This window comes from Aedes aegypti, chromosome 1, assembly GCF_002204515.2.
Source record: "Aedes aegypti strain LVP_AGWG chromosome 1, AaegL5.0 Primary Assembly, whole genome shotgun sequence".
NCBI classification, from domain to species: Eukaryota; Metazoa; Arthropoda; class Insecta; order Diptera; family Culicidae; genus Aedes; species Aedes aegypti.
This window is the reverse complement of record NC_035107.1, coordinates 11,443,910-11,467,369: the sequence shown is the minus strand read 5'-3', so window position 1 is coordinate 11,467,369 and position 23,460 is coordinate 11,443,910. Positions and strand designations below refer to the sequence as shown.

Sequence of the window (23,460 nt, the reverse complement as noted above, 5' to 3'; positions counted from 1 at the left end):
TGTCGTAAAAAATCAGCCGAATGATGCCCGATCAGTGCGAAAACGAACAAAACCAAACTACGTTAAAACGAAGCCAATCTGACTTTGAGAGCGAATGCGACGAGAAGGAGAAATATACCTTTTGCAATTTGCGGATGTTTTCGTGGGGTATTCTGAGGAAATGATTTTTTTTCTTAAGTGAAATTGAACTTGCTGCCACCGAATGTCCGAAGGTGGATGAGAGTCAGTGTAGAAAAAGTAATTGGAAAACTGAATGCACGTTCTACCAGATTCGTGCTTGTATTGTCAAAAAAAAAAAAAAAAATAAACTAGGAAGAATTCAACGATAACGGATCCTGCTGAGGATCGGCGTTGTTGACTGTATATTGAAATATGCAGACACTGCTGCGGATGCACCAATCATTTATGTCGAAAATGAGACAAAATGGTTGGGCAGGCCTGATTCAGGGGGATACGTTTTTGCTAGATCAATTTCTGAGTGTCCTACCAAATTTTGAGCTCATTTAAATGAAAACTTAGACTGCACAAGCACTCCAATGTTTGATTAGCAATAACTATGTGAAAAGCAAGCAATTCATTCAATGCGTCTTAGTGTTTGCCCACGTGTTCTTGAGGGTTAGAACAATGCTAATGTTGTTAGATACATCATTGGCTACAACACTGCCGAAGACCATTTTGTTGCAATGTTTCCTGTTGAATTTCCGGTTGAATATAATACAATAATTAATTACTGAGACGTCCGGTTTGACTAGGTCTTCAGAAAAGTTGAAGCTGACGAATGTATCTAGAAGTATTAGCGTTGCTCTAACCCTCAAGAGCATGTGGAAAGATACTATTACCGATTGAATGAATTGCTTCCTTTTCGATTTTAAAACATTCCCCGAAAACTGTTCCCCAGACCATATGGCAAGAAGTCATCTGGCATAAATTATTAAATGATCAAGGGTCATTTTGCATAATAATCATTTGGTCAATGAACAGTTCGCAAAACACGAAAACATCCTATTTAAAAAGAAGGAGCATGACTATGGTGGGATGTCTTATGATCATTATGTCAAGTGGCCTAATGGCTTAGTGTTCCATATAATTATGCTAAATAGCTTTTTACCAACCCATTTTATGCCAAATGACATTATGACATATGGGCTCTCCATCGGCCTATTGTTCCTATATCATTAATAAGATAATACTGAAAGAAGGGTTCATCACTACATTGTGTAGAATTAAACATATCGTTTGTAGATTTCATGGGAATTTACTGAAAGAAGGGTGTACGTATTTGTTAGCCTGTCACATCAGTGACACACGCAAAGAAAAAATAAACAATAAAAAAGGATATACATGCAGCTTTCTGGGGAATGGTGCATTCTGGGAAATGTTATAAAATTTCCTTTTCCCATAGTAAATCCCATACAAACTTTATAGGGCTTGTGCAGTCTCAGTTTCCATCCAAATGAGCTCAAATTTTGGGCAGATACTCAGAAATTGATCTAATAGAATCGAATGAGCGGTGTGGAGTAAGAACGATTTTTTGAATCACATCAATTAACATCCATAGTAATTGGGGCCCAGTAAGCCGTAGCGGTAAACGCGCAGCTAATCAGCAAGACCAAGCTGAGGGTCGTGGGTTCGAATCTCACCGGTCGAGGATCTTTTCGGGTTGGACATTTTCTCGACTTCCCAGGGCATAAAGTATCTACGATACGCATACGATATACGCATGCAAAAATGGTCATTGGCACAGTAAGCTCTCAGTTAATAACTGTGGAAGTGCTCATAAGAACACTAAGCTGAGAAGCAGGCTCTGTTCCAGTGGGGACGTAATGCCAGAAAGAAGAAGAAGTAATTCTTGGTATGAACAGTGATTTAGCTTACGATGGCAAGCAAGGGGTCTCAAGAAGTTTCCAATTGCTTACCAGGGGGTCCGAAAAAAATCATTATCTGTACACCCCAACCTCTTTTTACGACCGTTATCGGGGGGTCGTAAAAAAAATCGGTCGTAAAAAAAATCAGGGTTATAATTATGTTGTTGAAAAATGCAACGTCTAGATGCGGAAATACTGATTCGAGATCTTCGGCAAAGTTGAAGCATGGGTTGAGAACTTTCCAAAATGGCCGTTCAAGTTTTCATATTTTGGTAAAAGTTGGCAACACTGCTCGATTGTTATCTAAAGAGCAAATTTTATGGGGGTGTGATTTGCAAATACCAGAAAAATTTAAAGATAACGATACCGAATGTTCACCAAAGTCGAAGGAAGTGTTGCGTGCCATACAATCGGCCGAATCACAAATGTTCATGTGGCTGGCAACACTGTTTAAGAAGAATGAAGTAAATTCATAACCATCAAACTTGAGCGGAACAGAAAAATATAATGCTTAGCAACATAGCAATACTCTTCAACTGTAACCCAGTTTTTCATGAAGGGTTCAATTTTTTTTTCGTTGCTGGCAACACTGCTTAAGTGAAATTGCGCCACCAGGCAGTACGAATGTGCATGCAACTATTGATTTGCGGATATCTCAGGATCCTGACCACTTAGAAAGATGGCGTCTTCGGCAAAGTTGTTCAGTAGCTCAAGGACTATAATTATAAACGCTATGAGGTTCAAAGTTTTGCCACCAGGCGGCGCTAGTGAGCATAAAACTTTTGTTTTGCGGATATCTCCGAATCCTGGCCACTTAGAAAGATGGCGCCTTCGGCAAAGTTGTTCAGTAGCTCAAGGACTATCATAATTCTAGCCAAGTGATTCGAGATTTTGCCACCAGGCGGCGCTAGTGAGCATGAAACTTTTGTTTTGCGGATATCTCACGATCCTGGCCATTTAGAAAGATGGCGTCTTCGGCAAAGTTGTGCAGTAGCTCAAGGACTATAATTATAAACGCTATGAGGTTCAAAGTTTTGCCACCAGGCGGCGCTAGTGAGCATAAAACTTTTGTTTTGCGGATATCTCCGAATCCTGGCCACTTAGAAAGATGGCGCCTTCGGCAAAGTTGTTCAGTAGCTCAAGGACTATCATTAATCTAGCCAAGAGATTCAAAATTTTGCCACCAGGCGGCACTTGTGAGCATGAAACATTTGTTTTGCGGATATCTTAGGATCCTGGCCACTTAGAAAGATGGCGCCTTCGGCAGAGTTGCTCAGTAGCTCAAGCGTTACGATTATAAAAGCTATGAGATTCTAAATTCTGCCACCAGGTGGCGCTAGTGAGCATAGAACTTTTATTTTGCGGATAGCTCAGGATCCTGACCATTTAGAATGATGGCGCCTTCGGCAAAGTTATTCATTAGCTCAAGGACTATCATTATAAATGCTATGAGGTTCAAAAATTTGCCACCAGGCAGCGCTAGTGAGCATGAAACTTTTGTTGTGCGGATAACTCAGGATCCTGGCTACTTAAAAAGATGGCGCCTACGGCAAAGTTGTTCAGTAGCTCAAGCGCTACACTGAAAATAATCCACACGTTTGATCCTAATTATTTTCAACCTGGATTTGTCGTGTCGAATTGCAAGGTGAAATGACGTGTAGAACTTGTGATTCTGTGAAGGATTGACTTTGGTTCGATAGCAAAATCTTTTACACATGATTTGAACGTTTTTCACAATGGCGATATCCATCACTAGTAGAACTAGTTTTCCTTTCATGACAAGGACTCACATTTGCCGTTCACGCGTGACAGGACATGTTATTTTTGGAGAAACCGGGTGCCCGTAATGGGTGCCTGGAATCAGAAAATCAAGCAAAAAAATTTTGAAAATGGTTCTGAAGCTTCCTCCCTGGTATAGTACCAATGAGTTACATAGAAGATCCAATGTTGAAACATTGGAACAAATGTCAAATAAAATAATTAATAATTTCAGGCAAAAATAGTTACAATCTTCTATTTCCACGATTAATGCGTTATATGTTTAGGTTAAGTTAGATTAACTATATTCAAAGCGTTTTTTTATTTCTCTTTTAAGCAGGTGAAATCAACTCACCTAATATATCCGCAAAACAAAAGTTTCATGCTCACTAGCGCTGCCTGGTAGCAAAATTTTGAATCTCATAACTTTTATAATGATAACGCTTGAGCTAATGAACAACTTTGCCGTAGGCGCCATCTTTTTAAATGACCAGGATCCTGAGATATCCGGAAAACAAAATTTTCATGCTCACTTGCGCCGCCTGGTGGCAAAATTTTGAACCTCATAGCGTTTATAATGATAGTCCTTGAGCTACTGAACAACTTTGCCGAAGACGCCATCTTTCTAAGTGGTCAGGATCCTGAGCTATCCGGAAAACAAATATTATATGCTCACTAGCGCCGCCTGGTGGCAAAATCTCGAATCTCTTGGCTAGAATTATGATAGTCCTTGAGCTACTGAACAACTTTGCCGAAGACGCCATTTTTCTAAATGGCCAGGATCGTGAGATATCCGCAAAATAAATGTTTCATGCTCACTAGCGTCGCCTGGTGGCAAAATTTTGAACCACATAGCGTTTATAATGATAGTCCTTGAGCTACTGAACAACTTTGCCGAAGACGCCATCTTTCTAAGTGGTCAGGATCCTGAGCTATCCGGAAAACAAATATTATATGCTCACTAGCGCCGCCTGGTGGCAAAATCTCGAATCTCTAGAATTATGATAGTCCTTGAGCTACTGAACAACTTTGCCGAAGACGCCATCTTTCTAAATGGCCAGGATCGTGAGATATCCGCAAAATAAATGTTTCATGCTCACTAGCGCCGCCTCAAAAATTTGAATCTCTTGGCTAGAATTATGATAGTCCTTGAGCTACTGAACAACTTTGCCGAAGACGCCATCTTTCTAAGTGTCCAGGATCCTGAGATATCCGCAAAACAAAAGTTTCATGCTCACTAGCGCCGCCTAGTGGCAGAATTCCGCAATTCAATGACCACCATATGTTAGCCCTTGAACTACTGAACAATTTTGCTGAATATCATGATCCCCTATTTTGAATAGTTTTTAAGATAATGATCATTTATAAAAACGGTCGTTAATCTGAATTTCGGTCGTAAAAAAGTGGTCGGAAAAAGAACCGTCGGTAAAAAAACGGTCGTAAAAAGAGGTTGGAGTGTATTTTGGTGGATTGTAGAGGCCTTATAAGTTCTAAGGAGTTGCAATAGACTCCTAAGTGTTTCTCAGGGCTTATTAAAACCTTCCCAGGATTCTAAGAATAATTTTACCTATTCCCAATAGAATCCTCAAAGATAATTTTTTGGTTTGAAATGGACAACGAGTTTCAAAAAGGTTAGGCAAGATTACAAGAGGTTACGAAGGGTGATTTCCATCAGATTTAGTATAAGGGGCATTGAGTATGTAGTGATTGTCGAGAGGTTTCTAAATTGTTTTTAGATTTTACTAAGGGATTCAGTAGAATTGCAGTTAGTTTTAAAGGGATTGCATATGATTATCACGAGATAGGTACCTAAAATGCTTTCAAATCAAACCTCATATAATTGGAGCTCTATGGCTTTCTGGTTTTCCTAGAAACTCCATATGGCTTTTGAGGGGATCAATAAGTTTAGTGAATTTCACTGCCGTGAATCGGAAGTCAGTCCCATCTGCATTTTCGTCAAAATTGAGTTGAGTTCAGTTTTCAACATATCTTCCATTACTCTTTCAGCTGCCTTAATGAGATAATAAGATTAGTTCGGAAAAAGTAGGAAAAACAACAAGTCAAATTGTCCCATAATGAAAAGTAATCGCATATCAGTCCCACTACGGATTTCAGCACCGTATAACACAAAAATGAACCGTATTTTGATCATCTTTATATTTTTCTCAGAAAGATATCGTAGTGAAAAGCAAATCGTGAAAGTTTCATCAAGATTTGAACTTGTTCCAATCCTCTGGATTTTTTTTAATATTCGTATGGAAAACGAGTTTTGGAAACTTCACAGCCCATTTTCTCAATGCCTACTCTTTACAGATGGGACTGACTTGCGATTCACGGCAGTTCAGCGATTGAAAAAAAATCTATTGGGTTCCAAAGAGGTTTTGTTGGGTTTCAGGGGTTTGCTAATAGGTTGTCGTCATGTTTCCAAGATGCAATATTGTGCATTTAGACAAAAATTGTCGGAAGGTCGTTGGCTAACTGGCAACTTTGCTTACTTCCGATACTATTTTCTGTTCAAATCATATGATCTCGCAACACTGCTCCTAGCAAATCAAAACAAAAACATCGTGCAGGATGACACAATCATGGTTGTGAAAAATCTTCTGTGGAACTTTGACCTTGCTTCTCCAAGGAACAGGACAGGATCACGGTGGTAAAGGTCCACCAGCCATTCCCTCATTCTGCCACTGAGTATCTCAATCACCTGCTTTCGCTTTTTTTTTGCTTTAGATTCCGTTTTATTCATAGGCCTGTTGGCGGCGCTCTGCTATCGGACTTCACTTCCCTTTTCAGCTAGCCAAAACAAGTTCATTTTCATCATAATGAAGCTGCCAAATGCAAGTGTCAAAAAACTTCGGAAGTAAGCTCGGAAGTCGGAAGTCTGGACTTCCGAACTTCAATTTAGTGCTGGCGACACAATAACGAGTGTTGTCGTGGCTCTCGAAGAGGTTATAAACGGTTATTAAAGTATTGAGAGATTTCGTAGGATTATCAGGAAATTTTCAATTAGCTGCAATGAATTGTCAAAGGATTCCTAGGGATGCTTAACGTTTAAGGATCCGTCATCGCAATCTTCGTCATCATCGAAATTGCAAACTAAATTACGTGACCATGGCAACGAGTGAATTCGGCACCGCTCAAACGTCAAATTAGTGAACTCGTGCATCGGTCCATGGACCTATGCACGAGTTCACTAATTTGACGTTTGAGCGGTGCCGAATTCACTCGTTGCCATGGTCACGTAAATAACACGGCACCGCTCAAAAATCAAATAGTGAACTCGTGCATCGGTCCATTAATTTTCAAAAAGTCACGGTCTACTAAGAAATTTGTCAAGCTACCAGTGATTATCTATGTATATAAATATATGGGTTCTATACAGAGTTATCATCGGGTTTTCTAAAAGCAGCAATAAGTATTATTGTGGTTAACAAAGGGGTTTCAAACGGTTATCAATAGGCCTTTTCATGTGAAAGGTCCGTCTATGCATTTGTTTACATCGGTGGAGGACCGGTGCTAACACGGGACTGTCATCTCCTTAAAAGAGCTGTCAAAGAGCTTCCCGATCAGCTGATTTGAAACGTCTTGTGAATAGGCCTATGAGGGGTTTTGTATATCCCAGTGGCTTTCCCGAATTTGGCAGTAGAAGCAGCAAAGTTACCTACGTAATGACACATTTGCAGCACTTTCCTGAAGATATCCGGATACACCAGTATGGCAACTTTCAGCGCTAGGTTCGGCATTCCATCTGGACCAGGATAGTTTCGCTACTTCTATGAGCTCATTGTCAAACACTTGTTGGTCCTCGATGATTGTTTCTACGTCTTCACCGTACGGTTTTGAGGATCACGACGTTGGAACGTGCTTCGTGCTTCGAAAAGAGACCTTCAGCTTGTCTGAACACATCTCAGCTGGCATCGAAGGGTCCTTGTCCTTTACCATGATAATTGTGTAGGATTTACTCAAGGGTTCTTGTCTGCATTTCGGCACAGCTTCTAGTAGCTGTTCAATTTACTAAGCTTGATGTCCCGTTTGAATGCGGCCCTAGGTTTTCGAAGTCGTTTTTTGCTCTTCTCTATCCATCTCCGTCCCGTCTATTCGCTGGTCTCCATCGATTCTGTCGTAGACTTATGCGATATTTGTACTGTGTTGGTCTGGAAATCATGAGTCCACGAAGAAGGCGGTGCTCTGCAAGGGTAATTGTGCGGTAGTTACTGTCATTCAATTTATGGCCCTCCTGTTAGATGGGGCACGCGGTTCGTTGGATTAACTCTTCCAGTATTGCCTCACCCTCTTAAATCTTGATTATGAACCAATGCAGTACCCTCGCCAGTTTTTCACCACCATATATCGAAGATCGAAGCCAGCGGAATTGTTGTTTTCTTAACCGCCTGATATCTTCAACCTTCTGGTATCTTCCGCGCGTGCTTGCCTTTGTTGTCTGCTGTGTTACTATTTTGTCTTTGGTGTTACCGTTCAGGAGCTCAGCTCATCGTATGCTGTCACTACCTCTCGATAACCTCACTTTCCTACGTGAGAAGATTACCTTCGTTGTCTGCACATATCAGCCCGTGTCATGTTCAGTGTTCATGTGTCTGTTCCGCCTCGTTTCTATCGCGCCTCCTTCACCTTCGTGCAGTACTGGAGCATACTCGTTCTTGTTGCTTTCTATACACTCTTTTGGAAGCGGTTTTATTCTAAACTTTTCTAGAAAAAAATATGGTGTATTCTTGAAAATGATATAACGGTTCCTTTTTCGCTGTGATCTCTTCGGCCTTTATTGCAAGCTCCGTCGAATTTGGTCTTGCATTGCAAGTTTTAAGATTCAATCACTTGGACAATAAATTTACAATTTAAGGCGCTTACCTTACACTTCGGGTGCAAATGCGATCATTAACTTGCCCAACATCGCCTCTTCGAATCCAGTAGCATGAGAGCAGCAAACGTTGATCCTTTGATCCACGAAACTTTGAGCCATCGACGGAACTTTTTGGAACCGCCATCCTGGTCACTCAAATCCCGATAGACTCTTTAAGTAATCGATGAATCTTCTTCCACCAACCGATAAATTGGATCTCCATCTGCAAAATTAACACCAACAGCACAAGAATCTCAGCATTAAACCATAATAATGAAAAAAAAAAAAAAAAACTTACCGCAGGATGATGTTTTCAACCTCCCGGCTAGCCACTGAAAACAATACACTCTAAAAAAACATCTACCTAGACACTAAAGAAAATTTAATTCAGATGTTTCAAAATGTTTTAATTTTGAAGGTGAAAAAAAGAAGATTAAAAACTCATTTTTGTTTTCTATATAAATGGCGTAATTTAGTTTATGATTTGTTTTAGTTTTAATTGAAATCCCAATTGAATCGAAATACAAACGCAAGTTTTTATTTCTTAATCAGATTTGCTTTAACTAAGTATAAAAAGTGTTTTTTTTTTTTAATCTGGTGGCTACTGTTTCCCAAATAGGTCATTTATTATATTTAATGATTATAAGTTTTGATTCTCAGTCACATTTCAATAAACATTACTTAAACCATCTTTTATTGTTTCGAACTAAAGAGCTTATATAGTACTACATAAAAACAACCGTTTGTGGTACATTAACATTACCAGTAATAGGAAATTGATTGTTTGAAAAACAAGCCAAACCGCAATTTTCTATGCGGGACAACAGAGCAAAATTTCATCAATACAGAGTGCCATCGCAACTCCCCGAGGACTTTCTCATTCGAGCGGCACACTCAAGAGTTCTGTTGAAGCGATTAGTAAAGGTGAGCATCGCAACAAGAGAGAGAGAGAGAGAGAGAGTAGTAGAAAAAAAACCTGGCATTTGTTAGCACTCGAATCGCTTAAGGATCTGTGTTGAAAAATTTGAGTTCAGTTTCTACTCCTCAGAAAAACGGCAAAATCGCCTCATTTTTGCATCGCAGAGGAGCCTATCAAGCCTGGTCATAGATTATCCTGTTACAGTCTGTGCAAACGGGTAACTTGCAGTTGCAGTTCAATGTTCCGAGTTTCCAATGGTAGTGCTAACTGATTACATCTTATGATATTTGCAATGGTTGTTATTTACGGTCCACCTCTCTGTCTCTCCGGGACCTTTGGAATACACTGTAACCAAAGACAAATTAAAGACCTCCATGTTCCTTGCAGTTGCCCAAAATTTTATGGCTCATAAGGTAATCTAGAATGCCGTGAAAAGTGTACTGCGATCTGTCAAACTTGGGTACCTTTTGTACTACCGAGGGACCAAATGCAGTACTAGAAGTGGTACCCAATCTGAGCCCGAGTGTGACGGACCTGCTGTAACCTCAATTTTCGAACTAGGTCGGGGGTCCGTAAATCGAATCAGCTCGTAAAACGAGGGAGCATTGTTCGTGAATCGAGGTTTATTTGTAAAAACATATTTTTTATTAGTTTAAGAAAATTACACTTCTTCAGTATCTTAAGCATATCAAGCGTGTGCTAGAATAAGGGCGTAAGTCGCATAATCGATCCTCTCTTCTGTTAATAAAGGTGACAAGATACATGTTTGCCAGCAATTTTCACCTCAATACGCAAGATTGCATCGCTACCAAGCGGTCTGAAGTGAAAAATGCTTACAAACTTGCATATTGTTACCTTTATTCACAGAAGAGAGGATCGATGAAGAGAAATCGATCATGCAACTTACGCCTTTATTCTAGCACAAGCTTGATATTATTGATTGGTTTGGTACTTAATCAGGATGAATTGTTTGCAAGTTATAAGTGTCGTGATTTCACGTCCGAAGTCGCATAAATCCGTTTCAAAACTAAATTATTTTCGAAATTTGATCGCATTTAAATGTTTAAACCCTCTACGGACCTTGCGCGCATTTAAACCCTCGCGATCCCAAAAGCCCTTTTGTTTACACTCTAGTTCACAAACACTCAATATTGGAAATAAGTTACTTTTTTACATTTTACAATTTATATTTTCTTTTTCCATACGATTAACACCAATCTCATTTTTTGTATATACTTTTAGATCTATTCCCTACAATAAGGTCATCCAAGTATTACGTGGAGTTTGGGCAAATAATTCTACATGAGTAAAAGGAGATCAATTTATCATTTCTAAGTAGAAGAATATGTGGGGCCCAGATAGCCGTAGCGGTAAACGCGCAGCTATTCAGTATGACCATGCTGAAGGTCGTGGGTTCGAATCCCGCTGGTCGAGGATCTTTTCGTACAGGAAATTTTCTCGATTCCCAGGGCATAGAGTATCTTCGTACCTGCCACACGATATACATATGCAAAAATGGTCAATCGGCAAAGAGAGCTCTCAGTTAATAACTGTGGAAGTGCTCATAAGAACAATAATCAAGCAGGCTTTGTCCCAGTTGGGACGTAACGCCAGAAAGAAGAAGAAGAAGAAGAAGTAGAAGAATATCTCACAACACTGGATCGTGGAAGATTGCAGTATTTTGAAGAACGGGTTTTCAGATGTTCCAGTTCATCCAAAAACTTTCTGGAATAAATATCGTCAATCTACTAGTGTAATAAGCAATCTATTGATGGTTTTAAATATTGCGCTAACCACATACCGTTTTGATTCATATTACGGACACTTAACCTTCCGTCAGTCGCTCAAAAAAAAGTTACACCAGCGGTCGCATCGTGTACTGAGTACACGCGGAGCAATTTTCATTGTACATCCAAAGCTAGGCAAGATAGAATATAGATGTCTTCGACAAATTTCTTCAGTCCAACGGTACCAATTGGTCAGTGGACAGATAATACTTTGGAAACATCCTCATCTTCCTGTGGCCATCGGATTGTGCCCCGGGGGAACCGATGTAGTGGACATTTCGCAATGCAACATCTCGAACACAACTATCTCTGGATCTAGATTTTTTAGCAAGATGGTGTCTTCGGCAAAGTTGTTCAGTAGGTCAAGGGCTAACATGTGATAGGCTGCTTGTTTCGAAATTCTGCCACCATAATAAGCTACCTAACAAGAAAAACTGCCACAAGATGGCGCTAGTGAGCATGCAATATTTTAATCACGGATATCTCAGGATCCCGATTTTTTTCGAAAGATGGTGTTTTTAGCAAAGTTGTTCAGTAGTTCAAGGGCTACCATGTGATGATCTTCTTGATTTGGAATTCTTTCAATAGATGGCGATAGCATGATATTTTGCGAACACAGATATCTCAGGATCCACGTTACCTATAAAGTTGACGTCTTCAACAAAAGTGTTGAATAGGTCAAGGTCTAGTATGTAATATGCCACCCAACTTGAAATTCTACCACCATATGACACTAGTGATCATGCTGTATTTTGATCGCCAATTTCTTAAGATAATGATATTTTAGCAAGATGGTGTTTTCAGCAAAGATTTTTAGTAGATCAAGGACATGTGATATGCAGTTTGATTCGGAATTCTTCCACAAAACGAAATTTTCGAATTGAATTATTTCAGGATCCTGGTTAGGAAAATAAAATTAGATTACAAAGATGGTGTCTTTGATGAAGTTGTTCTGTATGTCATGGACCAACGTGTTAAGTGTAAAATATACCTACTCAAAATTCTTCCACATTCAATTCAAAATGCAATGGGCTGCTAGATTTCAAATACTTCCATCAGGCTAGAGATAGAGCTCCTGGTTTAATTTTTTTCAAATACAGAATCTCAAGTTCCCGATTATTTTAAAACTTGACGTCTTCATCAAATTTATTAGGTAAGGAAAGTACTCACATGTTATTGGCAATTATATTTTGAATTATGTAACCCTGCGCCAGTGAGCATTTAATTTTCTGAACATCTTATGATACTGATCATTTGGGCTCATCAATACACGTTTTGTCAAATGTTAAAACATTTCGCTACAAGTAAATTAATAGATAAGCACAAAATAAAATTAAACATATAGGGTTCATTCTACTTCAAACTCTAGATTCAAGTTGAACAATATTATTTTTATATTTAGTAGAAAAGTAGGACGCAAACTTCTCGTTGCTGGTGATAATCTAAATTCGTTGCTGCACATCTCGTAAAAGCACTTTCTCGCAGTACTGGTCGGGTTTGATATTATGGCACGTCTGTTTCCTCCGGAAAATCAGCTTGAGAGATAGGCTTATGATTATCGCCGTGACCGATAATTTCACTTACTGGTTGTTTTCAAATAAATTCAAAGTGCTCTTTGTGCTAGTATAATCATAATATGGTAATACTAGCACAAAGAGCACTTTGAATGGATTTGTAAACAACACAGGCAATGACTATCACATTCGAGGTGATTCGAACAATGTTCTAGTGTGCGTGCCATCCCGTGAGTCGCTATGAGAAACCGAGTTTCTCATATCACTTTGCACTAACACACATCCATCTTTGTTTTTGTGTAACAACTTTCTGCCGCTCATGAGCCTCTGTACGAGCCATAAGTTCTTTTGTTCTTTTAACTTTTACTGTGTGCCGTATATTGGAGCTGTCTCGCTCTCTCTCACGGGCAACTCGAACACAGCGCGCGCAGAGAAAGTCAAACGTATTATAGCATGTCTCGAAAACTTATTCTAACAGACTCAAGTCAAAAAAGTATACAAACTTACTTTATCGATTCTACGTGTTTCGCAGACGAAATTCTACACGTTGCGCTCTGAACCAACTCGATTTTTCACTTTTAAAACGTTTAATTTCCGGATTTACAAAACGACGAAAGTAAGATTCTCAACTTTCGCAACCTAACCACTACTTTCGCCGCCCCGCTGTATGGAGAGACAAAGTGACTTAACCACGAATCAAAACAAAACACTACTTGAGCCGATTTTACACTGGTACAAAAACGTCGAAAGTAACTGAATAAATCGGCTTATCATTTTGTAATTTTTTTTTTTGTGGGAAATAACAGGAACTCCCTAGTTTTTGAACGCGAGCTTAATGTATGCAAAATTTAAGCGATGTAGACGGCGAAAAAAATTTAAAAAGTTGATTAATTTTAAAACAGTTTTAAAAGACAGGTTGTGATTCTTCTGAATTAATTTTCACAAAACCATATGAAAGTTACTTACGTCGATTTGAAAAAGTAATCGAGATGTATATGCTCATTAGATATTTGATAGGCCTTTTCATTTATTTTTTTCAAATGGAAGTAGAAATGAAAAGCCACGTGTACTAAGTCTAGCACCAGTTTTAAGGCTATTAAAAAAACAAAAAAAAACCAATCAATGTGCTTGAAATATACTGTTTGAAAGCAGAAAAATACTACGTTTACTGCAATATGCTATTGACAATTTTATCAGAAAATTCAGTTGAATTCACAGAATAGATGTTTTCTAGAAAACCTACTACGCCCACATAATATTTGATCATTATTTTGTATAACTGTTTACCTTTTAGAACCACCGACACGTTCGGCATTTGCATAGAAGAACTGTCACAGACCTTCCGAATCAGCTGATTTGAGACTTCTCGTGAAAAAGCCTATTGCTCAATTGTAAACACCATTGACAGTTCTTAGATTTCAGCACAGACAAAAAAGCGTCACATTCTCATAGGTGTCCATCGATCATTTTTTTAACGACCGATTCGTATATATGCGACCAACTGCAGGCTGCAATGATTTTGATCGTCATATTTTTAAATATAGTCAAACCTGTATTTGTCGATGTTCCATAGTTCGATATCGACTCATGAAACCATACTTAAAACAAAAAAATAATAATTACTATAATGCTCCCTTTTATCAGCTTTCTAAAGAATATCTGTTCCATGAGTCGATGATCTTTTGAGTATCGACTGGAAATTTGACTGTCCTTGAAATTCTGAAGTATATACTGATGGGATTTTCATGCAGAAGAGCACCGTTTTCGAATCAAACGGTTTATTACATGTTAAACATGCTTCAGTCTTGGGCAGAATAAACAACTTAGTTGAAGACGTCATTTTCATGATTAAGCAATCACGATCCTAGATATTTGGGTTGAAAATTCAGCATACTCAGTGGCACCATCTAGTGGAAGAATTCTCAAACAAGTGTGGCCCATCACAAAATTGTACTTGACTTACTTGAGATATTCGCGATCAAAATACGCCATCTGTTGGTAGAATTTCAAGTTGGATGGCTTATTACATGCTAGACCTTGACCTATTCAACACTTTTGTCGAAGACGTCAACTTTATAGGTAACGTGGATCCTGAGATATCTGTGTTCGCAAAATATCATGCTCACTAGCGCCATCTATTGAAAGAAATATGAATCAAGAAGATCATCACATGATAGCCCTTGACCTACTAAACAACTTTGTCGAAGACATCATCTTTCTAGGTAATCAGGATATTGAGATTTCGGTGTTTGAAAAATTAAATGCTCACTAGCACCATCTGGTGGCAGAATTTCGAAACAAGCAGCCTATCACATGTTAGCCCTTGACCTACTGAACAACTTTGCCGAAGACACCATCTTGCTAAAAAATCTAGATCCTGAGATATTTGTGTTCGAGATGTTGCATTGCGAAATGTCCACTACATCGGTTCCCCCGGGGCACAATCCGATGGCCACTGGAAAATGAGGATGTTTCCAAAGTGTTATCTGTCCACTGACCAATTGGTACCGTTGGACTGAAGAAATTTGTCGAAGACATCCATATTCTATCTTGCCTAGCTTTGAATGTACAATCAAAATTGCTCTGCGTGTACTCAGTACACGATGCGACCGCTCGTGTGATGGACTCGATAAAAAAAAGTTACACGAGCGGTCGCACTGGTGTACTGAGTACACGCCTAAAAACTTAGGTTAAAAACACGATGTTTTCGAATACTTTTCGTTGATTTTTTCGAAAAATTTCTTCTCTACAAGCAAGAAGAAGAGTAGATCTTGGAATAGGACCAACACCCGGATCAATTTGAAGGGATTTTCAACGTGTTTTTCGACTTTTCGCAAAGTGCGTGTACTCAGTACACTAGGGCGACCGACGGTGGGTTAAGGTTTCAGTGAAATACAACTAATCAAAACACATATAAATTGAATTGTTCTGGATATTTTAGCATAATTAGCCCTTACAAACATTTAAATTTTGAATGGTAGGTGAAGATGCGGACTCCACATCTTAAGTTCACTTTAATAAATATAAATGTTTGACCTCTTTATGATTTTTATTCCGGAAACAATCACACTTTCGCTTCATATTCCGGACGCTTTGATTCGAATTCCGGGCAGCTTTTTAAAAACACAATTAGACAAGTTAAATTATTAAATAAATGCACTAGCCATGAGAAAAACTAGTTGAGAATTTTAAATTTCCATGGATTACTTTATAAAATGTTTATTAAAATCATCTTTCAAATAGGGAAAATGTTCCCGAACGGCAGATTTTGAAACATTTTGAGTGAAATCTTTTCCATACATAGTAGAGTGTCCGGAATGTGAAGCTGTCCGGGATTCACGGTATAACCCTTCATATAAGTAAACAGGGCATAAGTACCGATGGTTTTGGTCCTCCAAGGCCTCAATGAAATACCAAATGCCAAAGCATTTGTATATTGAAGGTTTTCAATAACAGCTTTGACTATTAACCCTTTATACAACTAAATGGAGTATTGCACACTTCGTTTTATTCATCCGCGCAACGCGAACTCTACACTCAAATTATGAACTTCATATAAAAGTAACGTAAAAAAAATAATTCGTAGTTTGAGGTTTTAGTATACTTGTCTTAAGAGTTTCAACTAATACAAGCTTATCCTCCCTTGAAGAGTGGACGCTTTCAGCATATGACCAAGGTTCTCACCGGGATCGGTTACCATGACCAACCTCGCGTAGCTCGTACCCCGGCCGGAGGAGGAGTTACCGTAAGGTATCGATGTGCCAATGGTACTCCAGGGTTATCCAGGTACTGCTCCTGAAATTCCTAAACAGTCCTACACATGTTCTTCAAGAAGGTTCTCCAAGAAATAGATCTTAAGAAATATCTTCTGGATTTCAAAGGAACTTTTGAAAAAAATATAATCCGGTAAGAATAATTTGCCTGAAGAAATTCTGGTTGGAATTCTTGGAAGGATTCCTGTGAACATTTTCAGGGGAATCCATTAAAAAATTCTTGGTGGAATCTTTAGAATCTGTTATTCAAAAGATCTTTGAAAGTTTTTGGAACGATTAATGAAAAATCCCTGAAAGAATTTCTGGAAGTCTGTATAACTTCCTGGAATTCCTTGTGGATTAACAACAGTAGTAAGATGAATTCTAGCGGAAACCCCTGAGTAATTTGAAGAAAGAGGAATTTGAGGCTTAAGTAAAAACACTTAATTTAAACTGCCGAATCTCGGCTAATTTTTACCGAGACGAGTAGTCGGCAAACTAATTTACTGTGATTTACGGCAATGAAAGCTGAGTATCAGTAAATCGTGCTTCAGTGCTAAGCAACCGATCAATTTGTTTGCTGAGTCTCGGATAAAATTGGAAAACCGAGATTCGCACAGCCGAGCTCGTGAAAAAAATCTAAGTGTGAACATTTTTCAACTATAGTCAATTCTCCAAAACTTGATATTGAAGGGACCATCGAGATAGGGAGGTATCGAGTTATAGAACACAAATCCAGTGCAAATGCGATCTAAGGGACCATCGAGGTAGTCTTGAAAATCAACTTTTACTATGGTTCTCTCACTCGATATCAAGATACGAAATATCGAGTAAAGGAGAGTTGACTGTATTTGAATTATCTGGGCAGACACTTTTTCGGGAGCTTGTGTTAGTTATACTTCATAAGAGTTACATTACATAAAATGTCTTAAGTATAGTCAAAATAATAAGACCATTGAGAAAATACACTTGACTGTAATTGTTTATGAAAAACTATGTTTCAACTTCTTCTTTCAGGTGGGTTTGTTAAAAGAGAAATACGATCATCGTTTGCTACTCAAGCACTTGCCTTCAGATTTCAAGTACTTCTTAGATCACATTCAATCGCTTAACTACGCCGACAAGCCGGACTATGCTGTAAGTATCGATCTCAAGTTATTACGGTGCTTCTCAACTAATACTATATTTTTCAATCGCCAGATGCTAGTAACCCTGTTCGAGCGCTGCATGAAGCGACGCGGCGTGAAGGAAACCGATCCGTTCGATTGGGAAAAGACGGAGGAGAACAACGCCGACCATGCCGGCGGGGAAGCCAAAGTAGTAAACGCAGCCGTACCAAAGAGTGAACTAATTAAGAAACACAAGGATATCGAACTGACGGAGGTGAGTTCTTCAAGCTTTAAGGCATATGCACTTTTTCAAATAACGATTTCTCTCCAGAAACGCAAAGTGATTCCAGACTCCGTCAAGGTTATGCACACGGAGCCGATCGAGTCGATCAAGCCGCAAAACGCCAACAACGTCAACGCAAACGCAAAGCTTCCGAACCCTGCTGGTGGCGCGGTAACCGGTCAGCAGCAGAACAACAACAACAACAACGTCCAGAACGAGAAGTATGGTGTGGATCCACTGGATCCACGGCTCCGCCAGGCGTTCAAGGACGCCCTGATCGCGAGCCAGGAAGGTACTAAGGTGAAGGTGAGTCAGCGTACATAACACTGAGGCTGGTAGTGTAATCAAGTTGTTCCGTTTCAGCCGGAGATTCCATTGGTCCGGGCCCATACCGACGTGAACAAGGTGTCGAAACACGGTGGCAACCGGTTACGTATCCTCACGGCACCCCCGGTCAACATAAAAGACTTTGCGTCCTCGATCGACAGTCTGCAGCAGCAGCACTCGCAAGCAAACGAGATCACCAATCTGTCGGAGGCGAAATCGAAGCTGAAGACCGAAGCGGACGAGGTTAGCTGTACCCCTGGGGATGGCCAGCTCACGGGAGGGATCGGCACAACCAACGGTCAGCAGAGTACATGCGATGGTGGACAGCCGAATTCGCTTACCCAGCGGCAATCGTTGCATTTGGGAGGCAAAAGTCTGAGGTCCTTTGCGACCCAGTCGGCCAAGTACCGTAGCCTGGCGGACGACAAGAGCTGTCGGGACTTTTCCATCACTCAGCACGCCATCATCGATGACGACAATGCTAGTCAGCACCAGACGCCCAAGTATCAGGGAGCTTTGACACTGGCCTCGCAGTGGAAAAGCCAGTTTGATGATTCGGACGATTCGACCGATGGACTGTGGAAGGGCGAGCAACATTCCGAAAACGCATCAAAGAAGAATATCCAGCTGGAGCAGCAGAAGCAACAGCCGCAGCAAGCACCAGATCAGCAAAAGCAGCAACACAAGCAGAACAACAACACATCGACGAGTGCTATTGTTAATAATGGAACTACTAATATTACTACTACCACTACAACTACCACTACAAACAACCCAGCCGTAGCCACAGCAGCAGCAGACCTTGCAAATAATCTCAATTCTTAATTTATTGGTAAATCTATGAAATACAAAAAGAGGTAAAAGCGTATAAAGCAGTATAGAAATCAGGTGGATTTGCGGCAAATGCGCTCATTTCTATCACAATCCTTGGAAAAAAATACTCGTAGCAGATCTTAGATAATTCTGGCAGAAAGTGAATTCTTTTGTAGAAAGCCCAATTATTGAAGTGTATTTTATTTTGTTTAAATCTTACGAATAAAAGATTTATTTAAAAAGAAATGGTTGAGCAATAAATGAAAAGTTTTGAACGAGATAAATACATCACATGATTGCATGAGTTGCTGCGCCATCAAGAGTCGACCAAATAGATCTTCAGCATATGTTATCGTACATGTGAATATAACACGACCATCCTACAGTATACGCTTAAGCATACAAACGCTTACGTGGTGGCACGATGGTTTGGTTTCACTAAACCAGTAGGTGAATTCCGGCGAACAATTTCTTAGAAGAAATTTTCTTCTATTACGCACCAACAATAAAATTATTCTAGGCAAGCTCAAGAGCAACAAAGCACCTATTGTAGCGGAACTTGTTATAATGGACCCAGACAGGTTGTCTGTACCGATTGCTAGCCAGGATTTGAGATACATTACAGCTACCGGACGACTGGAAAGAGAGAGTGATATGCCCAATACAGAAGAAAGGGTGGTATGTTAGAATGTGAGAACAATTGAGCGAAAACTATTCTATTAGCTGTCCTCCAGGATCATCACCGCTAGCAAGTATATTTTTGGGAAGTCATAAGCCAGGTTTCCTAAACGGGTAATCAACAACATGTCATGTCATCTCAAGTACCTAATATTAATTATTTTACCTTTCGACTCTGGTACTTTTCATTGGTTCGTACCTACGTGATTTCTGAGCTATAAATACTGGCTGCTGTAGGCTCAGTGGGGAGACTTCCCGGACTGTGGACAGATTAATATATCATTTTATTTTTTATTTACAGGATATAAAACAACAGAGCAAACCTTTTCGTTTCAACAGAATCTTCAAGTCTATAAAACCATCGACCGCGAAGAGCTATGGAAAATTACACTGCGAAACATTATTTTATCTCATGTATCAAAATACTACTGCACAATGAGCATGCCTGTTACTCCCTAGTAGTCATTTTTGTATAAGTGCAGCAGATCTGGTGATACTGTTGTAGCAACCAAGGGCGGCCAATCAAGAAAAACTGTCATTCGTAACTTTGTGAAAAAATAAAGTTCGATTAAAAGTTTTAATAAACAAACACCGTTCGAAATTACAAAGTAAGGTACCGTGGGGTAAGTGGATACAGAAAAATCAATAGTTAACTTCATTGTTATGTACAGCTAACGTGAATAATATTACTCAAACGTTTTTCTGTGGATAACAAATAAGGGACTATTATACTTCAAATCGTCATTTATTTCGATTTTTCTGATTGTTATGTATTGAGTATGAGAGACTTAAAAATTTGCGCCAAATGGTCCACTTGCTCCACCATGGTGGGTAAGTGGATCACCATTAGAAAAAATCTATTCTCGAAACATGTAGTGTGATTATGTATAATAAGAATGATATTACCCTCGTTCTTGTTATTAATGCTAGTAATGTTACATTTTAATACATTAAAATTAAAAAGTATCTTTATTTAATCAAAATATAATGAAAAGTATGTTTATATTAGTTCATACTATTTTGAACAAAAAAAAACATTGTAACTGGAAAAATTTGGAGAAAATTCATCCATTATCATCATCCAACTTATGCGTAAGTTAAACAGAAGTATTGTAGGATTCTTTTGAACGATATTTTTGAAAAACATTCTTGGTTTAAAAATATTAGTTACATATACTTTTGAATAACAAACTGAAATCCTTCTATTATATTTATGAATATATGTGTATCATCTGTCTAGAACAATTTATATGGTCAAATTAGGTACGATACTATGCTTTCGATTGGAAAATTAGTATATTTTGCTCTTTTACAACTCAGCTTAGATAAAACACGAAAAGTTTTGTGTGAATTTTGAAATTATTATGGGGTGGGCTTCGTAGCCGTGCGGTTAGCGGCGTCAGTCGTTTAGGCGTATTGCGCTACGGAGTGTGGGTTCGATTCCCGCCCCAGTCGGAGAAAACTTTTCGTCAAACGAAAAATTCTTCACTGGTCCACTGGTCGTTCCATGTGTCCGTTGTCTAATGTTAGTAATGTTCAGTCTGTGCAGCCTTTGGCTGAAGACGGTGTAAATTGTCTTTTTATACTAGAGAGGTTAAAAGAAACTTTTAGGTGGATTAATTCAAATTTTCTATGGTCAATTTGACAAATTCAAGCTGGAAATGGAATAAAAAAAAGGGAAACAACAGTTGCGGATATTAAAGCTTATTAAAATTCTCGTAAGGAGTCTGCCAATAAATGATAATGATTCTTGATCCACTTACCCCACCCCATTAAAAACTAGGGGTAAGTGTACCATGTCCAATATATTTGTATTTATTTATAAAAATGACATATTTATCATTGTGATTCATTCAATTAGAACTGAAATGCTCACCATGTGTCGAAAAAATTAATAGAATTCGATTTTAGACAGAGATACAATGGATTTTTGATTGATTGAAAAATTTTTTTAAATTAATTACTTTTTGCAGCTAACAATTTTACTTGTGTTAGTGTACGTGTAGTACCAGTTTTGCAATAGTATCAGTGTGGGCGTAAGAATATAACCTAAAACGCAGCAATGGTGCGAAAACATTCAACATATTCAAGTATTTATGCTTTATATTGACAAATGATCCACTAACCCCACTGATACACTTCCCCCACTGTACCTTATGTGATGTATTCAACATTTTCAAGTCATAAATGTGTGTCCATTTCAATCAAATAATATCATTTTTTGGAGGAAACACATCCAATCAGTTTGATGATGATTTATTGAATGTCAGTCATTACAATTTATTTCATGTCTGTCCTAAGTCGTTGCCTACTGTGATTATTGCCTACTCATTTATTACTACATTTCGGCCATCCTGATCAACCGATGTCCTCATCGTCATTTAAATCTTGTTCTAATAAATTATTAGGAGATAACCACAGCTTCATTTTTTCAGGTGAACATACTGAGTGAAAAGGAATGCTAGATGCCTGAAATCCCTCTATATCAGTTACTACATAAAGATCATTTGGTAACATTTTATGGATGATGTAAGGCCCTTTAAATTTTTCCGAAAGCTTTGATGGCGAAATCGATTTGAGCACAACAAAATCTCCAACTTTATACTCAGTAAACTTTTTACGTTTTTTATCAGTATCATTAATTAATTTAGAAAGCATTGGCGTCAATGTTCGGTTAACCCTTTCTGTTTGTCCATTTGCCTCTGGTGTATATGCTGCAGTTTTAACATGATCTATACAATTTTTTTTGTAAAATTTTCAAATTTAACTGATGAAAAACAAGATCCTCTATCAGAAACAATTCTTACTGGTTTACTGTAATAATTAATGTAGTTTGATAAATGTTTTATGACTTCATCTGAATTAGTTGTCTTTGTTGACTAAAATTTTACAAATTTAGTAAACGCATCAACTACAACTAAAATATGTTTAAATCCTCCCCTCGACGGTAATTGAATCGGACCATAATGTTCTATATGAATTGTGTTGAAAGGTTCATTACCTTTATCCAGTGATGCTTTTTGAACTGAACGCGAGCCAAAAGTGAACGGAGCCTGAGCCAAATTTGCACGAGAACGCAGTAGACAATGAACTTCCGAGCAAGAGCCAGCCGCTGCTCAAGAACGGCCCGTTCAGTTCACAATTTTGCTCGGAGCTCTTACGTTAGAAATGAATGAATTGATCGTCTTATATTTTCATGAACAGAAAAATCATACTGCTCTAGGTGTTTTAAATACCTAAACATAACTTTGACTTAGATTTTCGTCGTGTATTTGTCAAAATCATTTGGGTTCAATTTTTGGCTCGCACGGGTTCATATTTTTGAACTACACAATGTTCAAGCCTACTTGATCGCTGCGTTCAACAAATTGAACTGGAACGCGAACTGAACGCGTTCAAATGCATCACTGCCTTTATCTATGTTTTTTAAAAATCCTTCTTTTTTGCCATCTTTTGGGCTATAAAATATACAGCTTAGACAATTTGATATTATGTTTTCTAACAATTTTCTTCATATTGGAAAACCAGTAATGCTTTTTTATTTCAATCATTGTTTTATCTGCACCGATATGTCCATTTTCGTCATGACATATTCGTATTCAGTGGCGCGGGAAGTGGGTAGGACAGGTAGGACATGTACTACGCACAAAAATGCCTGGGTAGGACAGTCAAAGGATTGTCCTACCCACGATTCTACAAAAAAAATCAAGATCAGCGCAAGAGCACAACTATTCCATATTGATTTTCGTGCCACCTCTTGTTTTTTGAAACATTCATGTTTTGATAAATATTTTACT

The 23,460-nt window shown here is 38.6% G+C and overlaps 1 protein-coding gene and 1 long non-coding RNA gene across 8 annotated transcripts in view; one reads left to right on the top strand and one right to left on the bottom strand.

Annotated features, from left to right (window-relative positions):
- The window catches only part of LOC5574326 (tau-tubulin kinase homolog Asator), a 111,025-nt gene extending 91,917 nt beyond the window's left edge, over positions 1-19,108 (top strand). For all 7 annotated transcript variants that reach the window (XM_001661307.2, XM_021838898.1, XM_021838902.1 and 4 more), the window contains exons 7-10: positions 17,471-17,590; positions 17,654-17,836; positions 17,894-18,151; positions 18,209-19,108. In XM_001661307.2, the coding sequence (XP_001661357.2) occupies positions 17,471-17,590; positions 17,654-17,836; positions 17,894-18,151; positions 18,209-18,997 (1,350 nt within the window). In that variant the 3' untranslated portion in view covers positions 18,998-19,108. The remainder of the gene's footprint in view (positions 1-17,470; positions 17,591-17,653; positions 17,837-17,893; positions 18,152-18,208) is intronic.
- On the bottom strand, positions 8,295-8,898 carry LOC110674743. The gene is made up of 2 exons (XR_002499154.1): positions 8,780-8,898; positions 8,295-8,704 (listed from the first exon to the last, which is right to left on the bottom strand). It is a non-coding gene; the product is annotated as an uncharacterized LOC110674743 (long non-coding RNA).
- Positions 19,109-23,460: the final 4,352 nt, after the last annotated feature.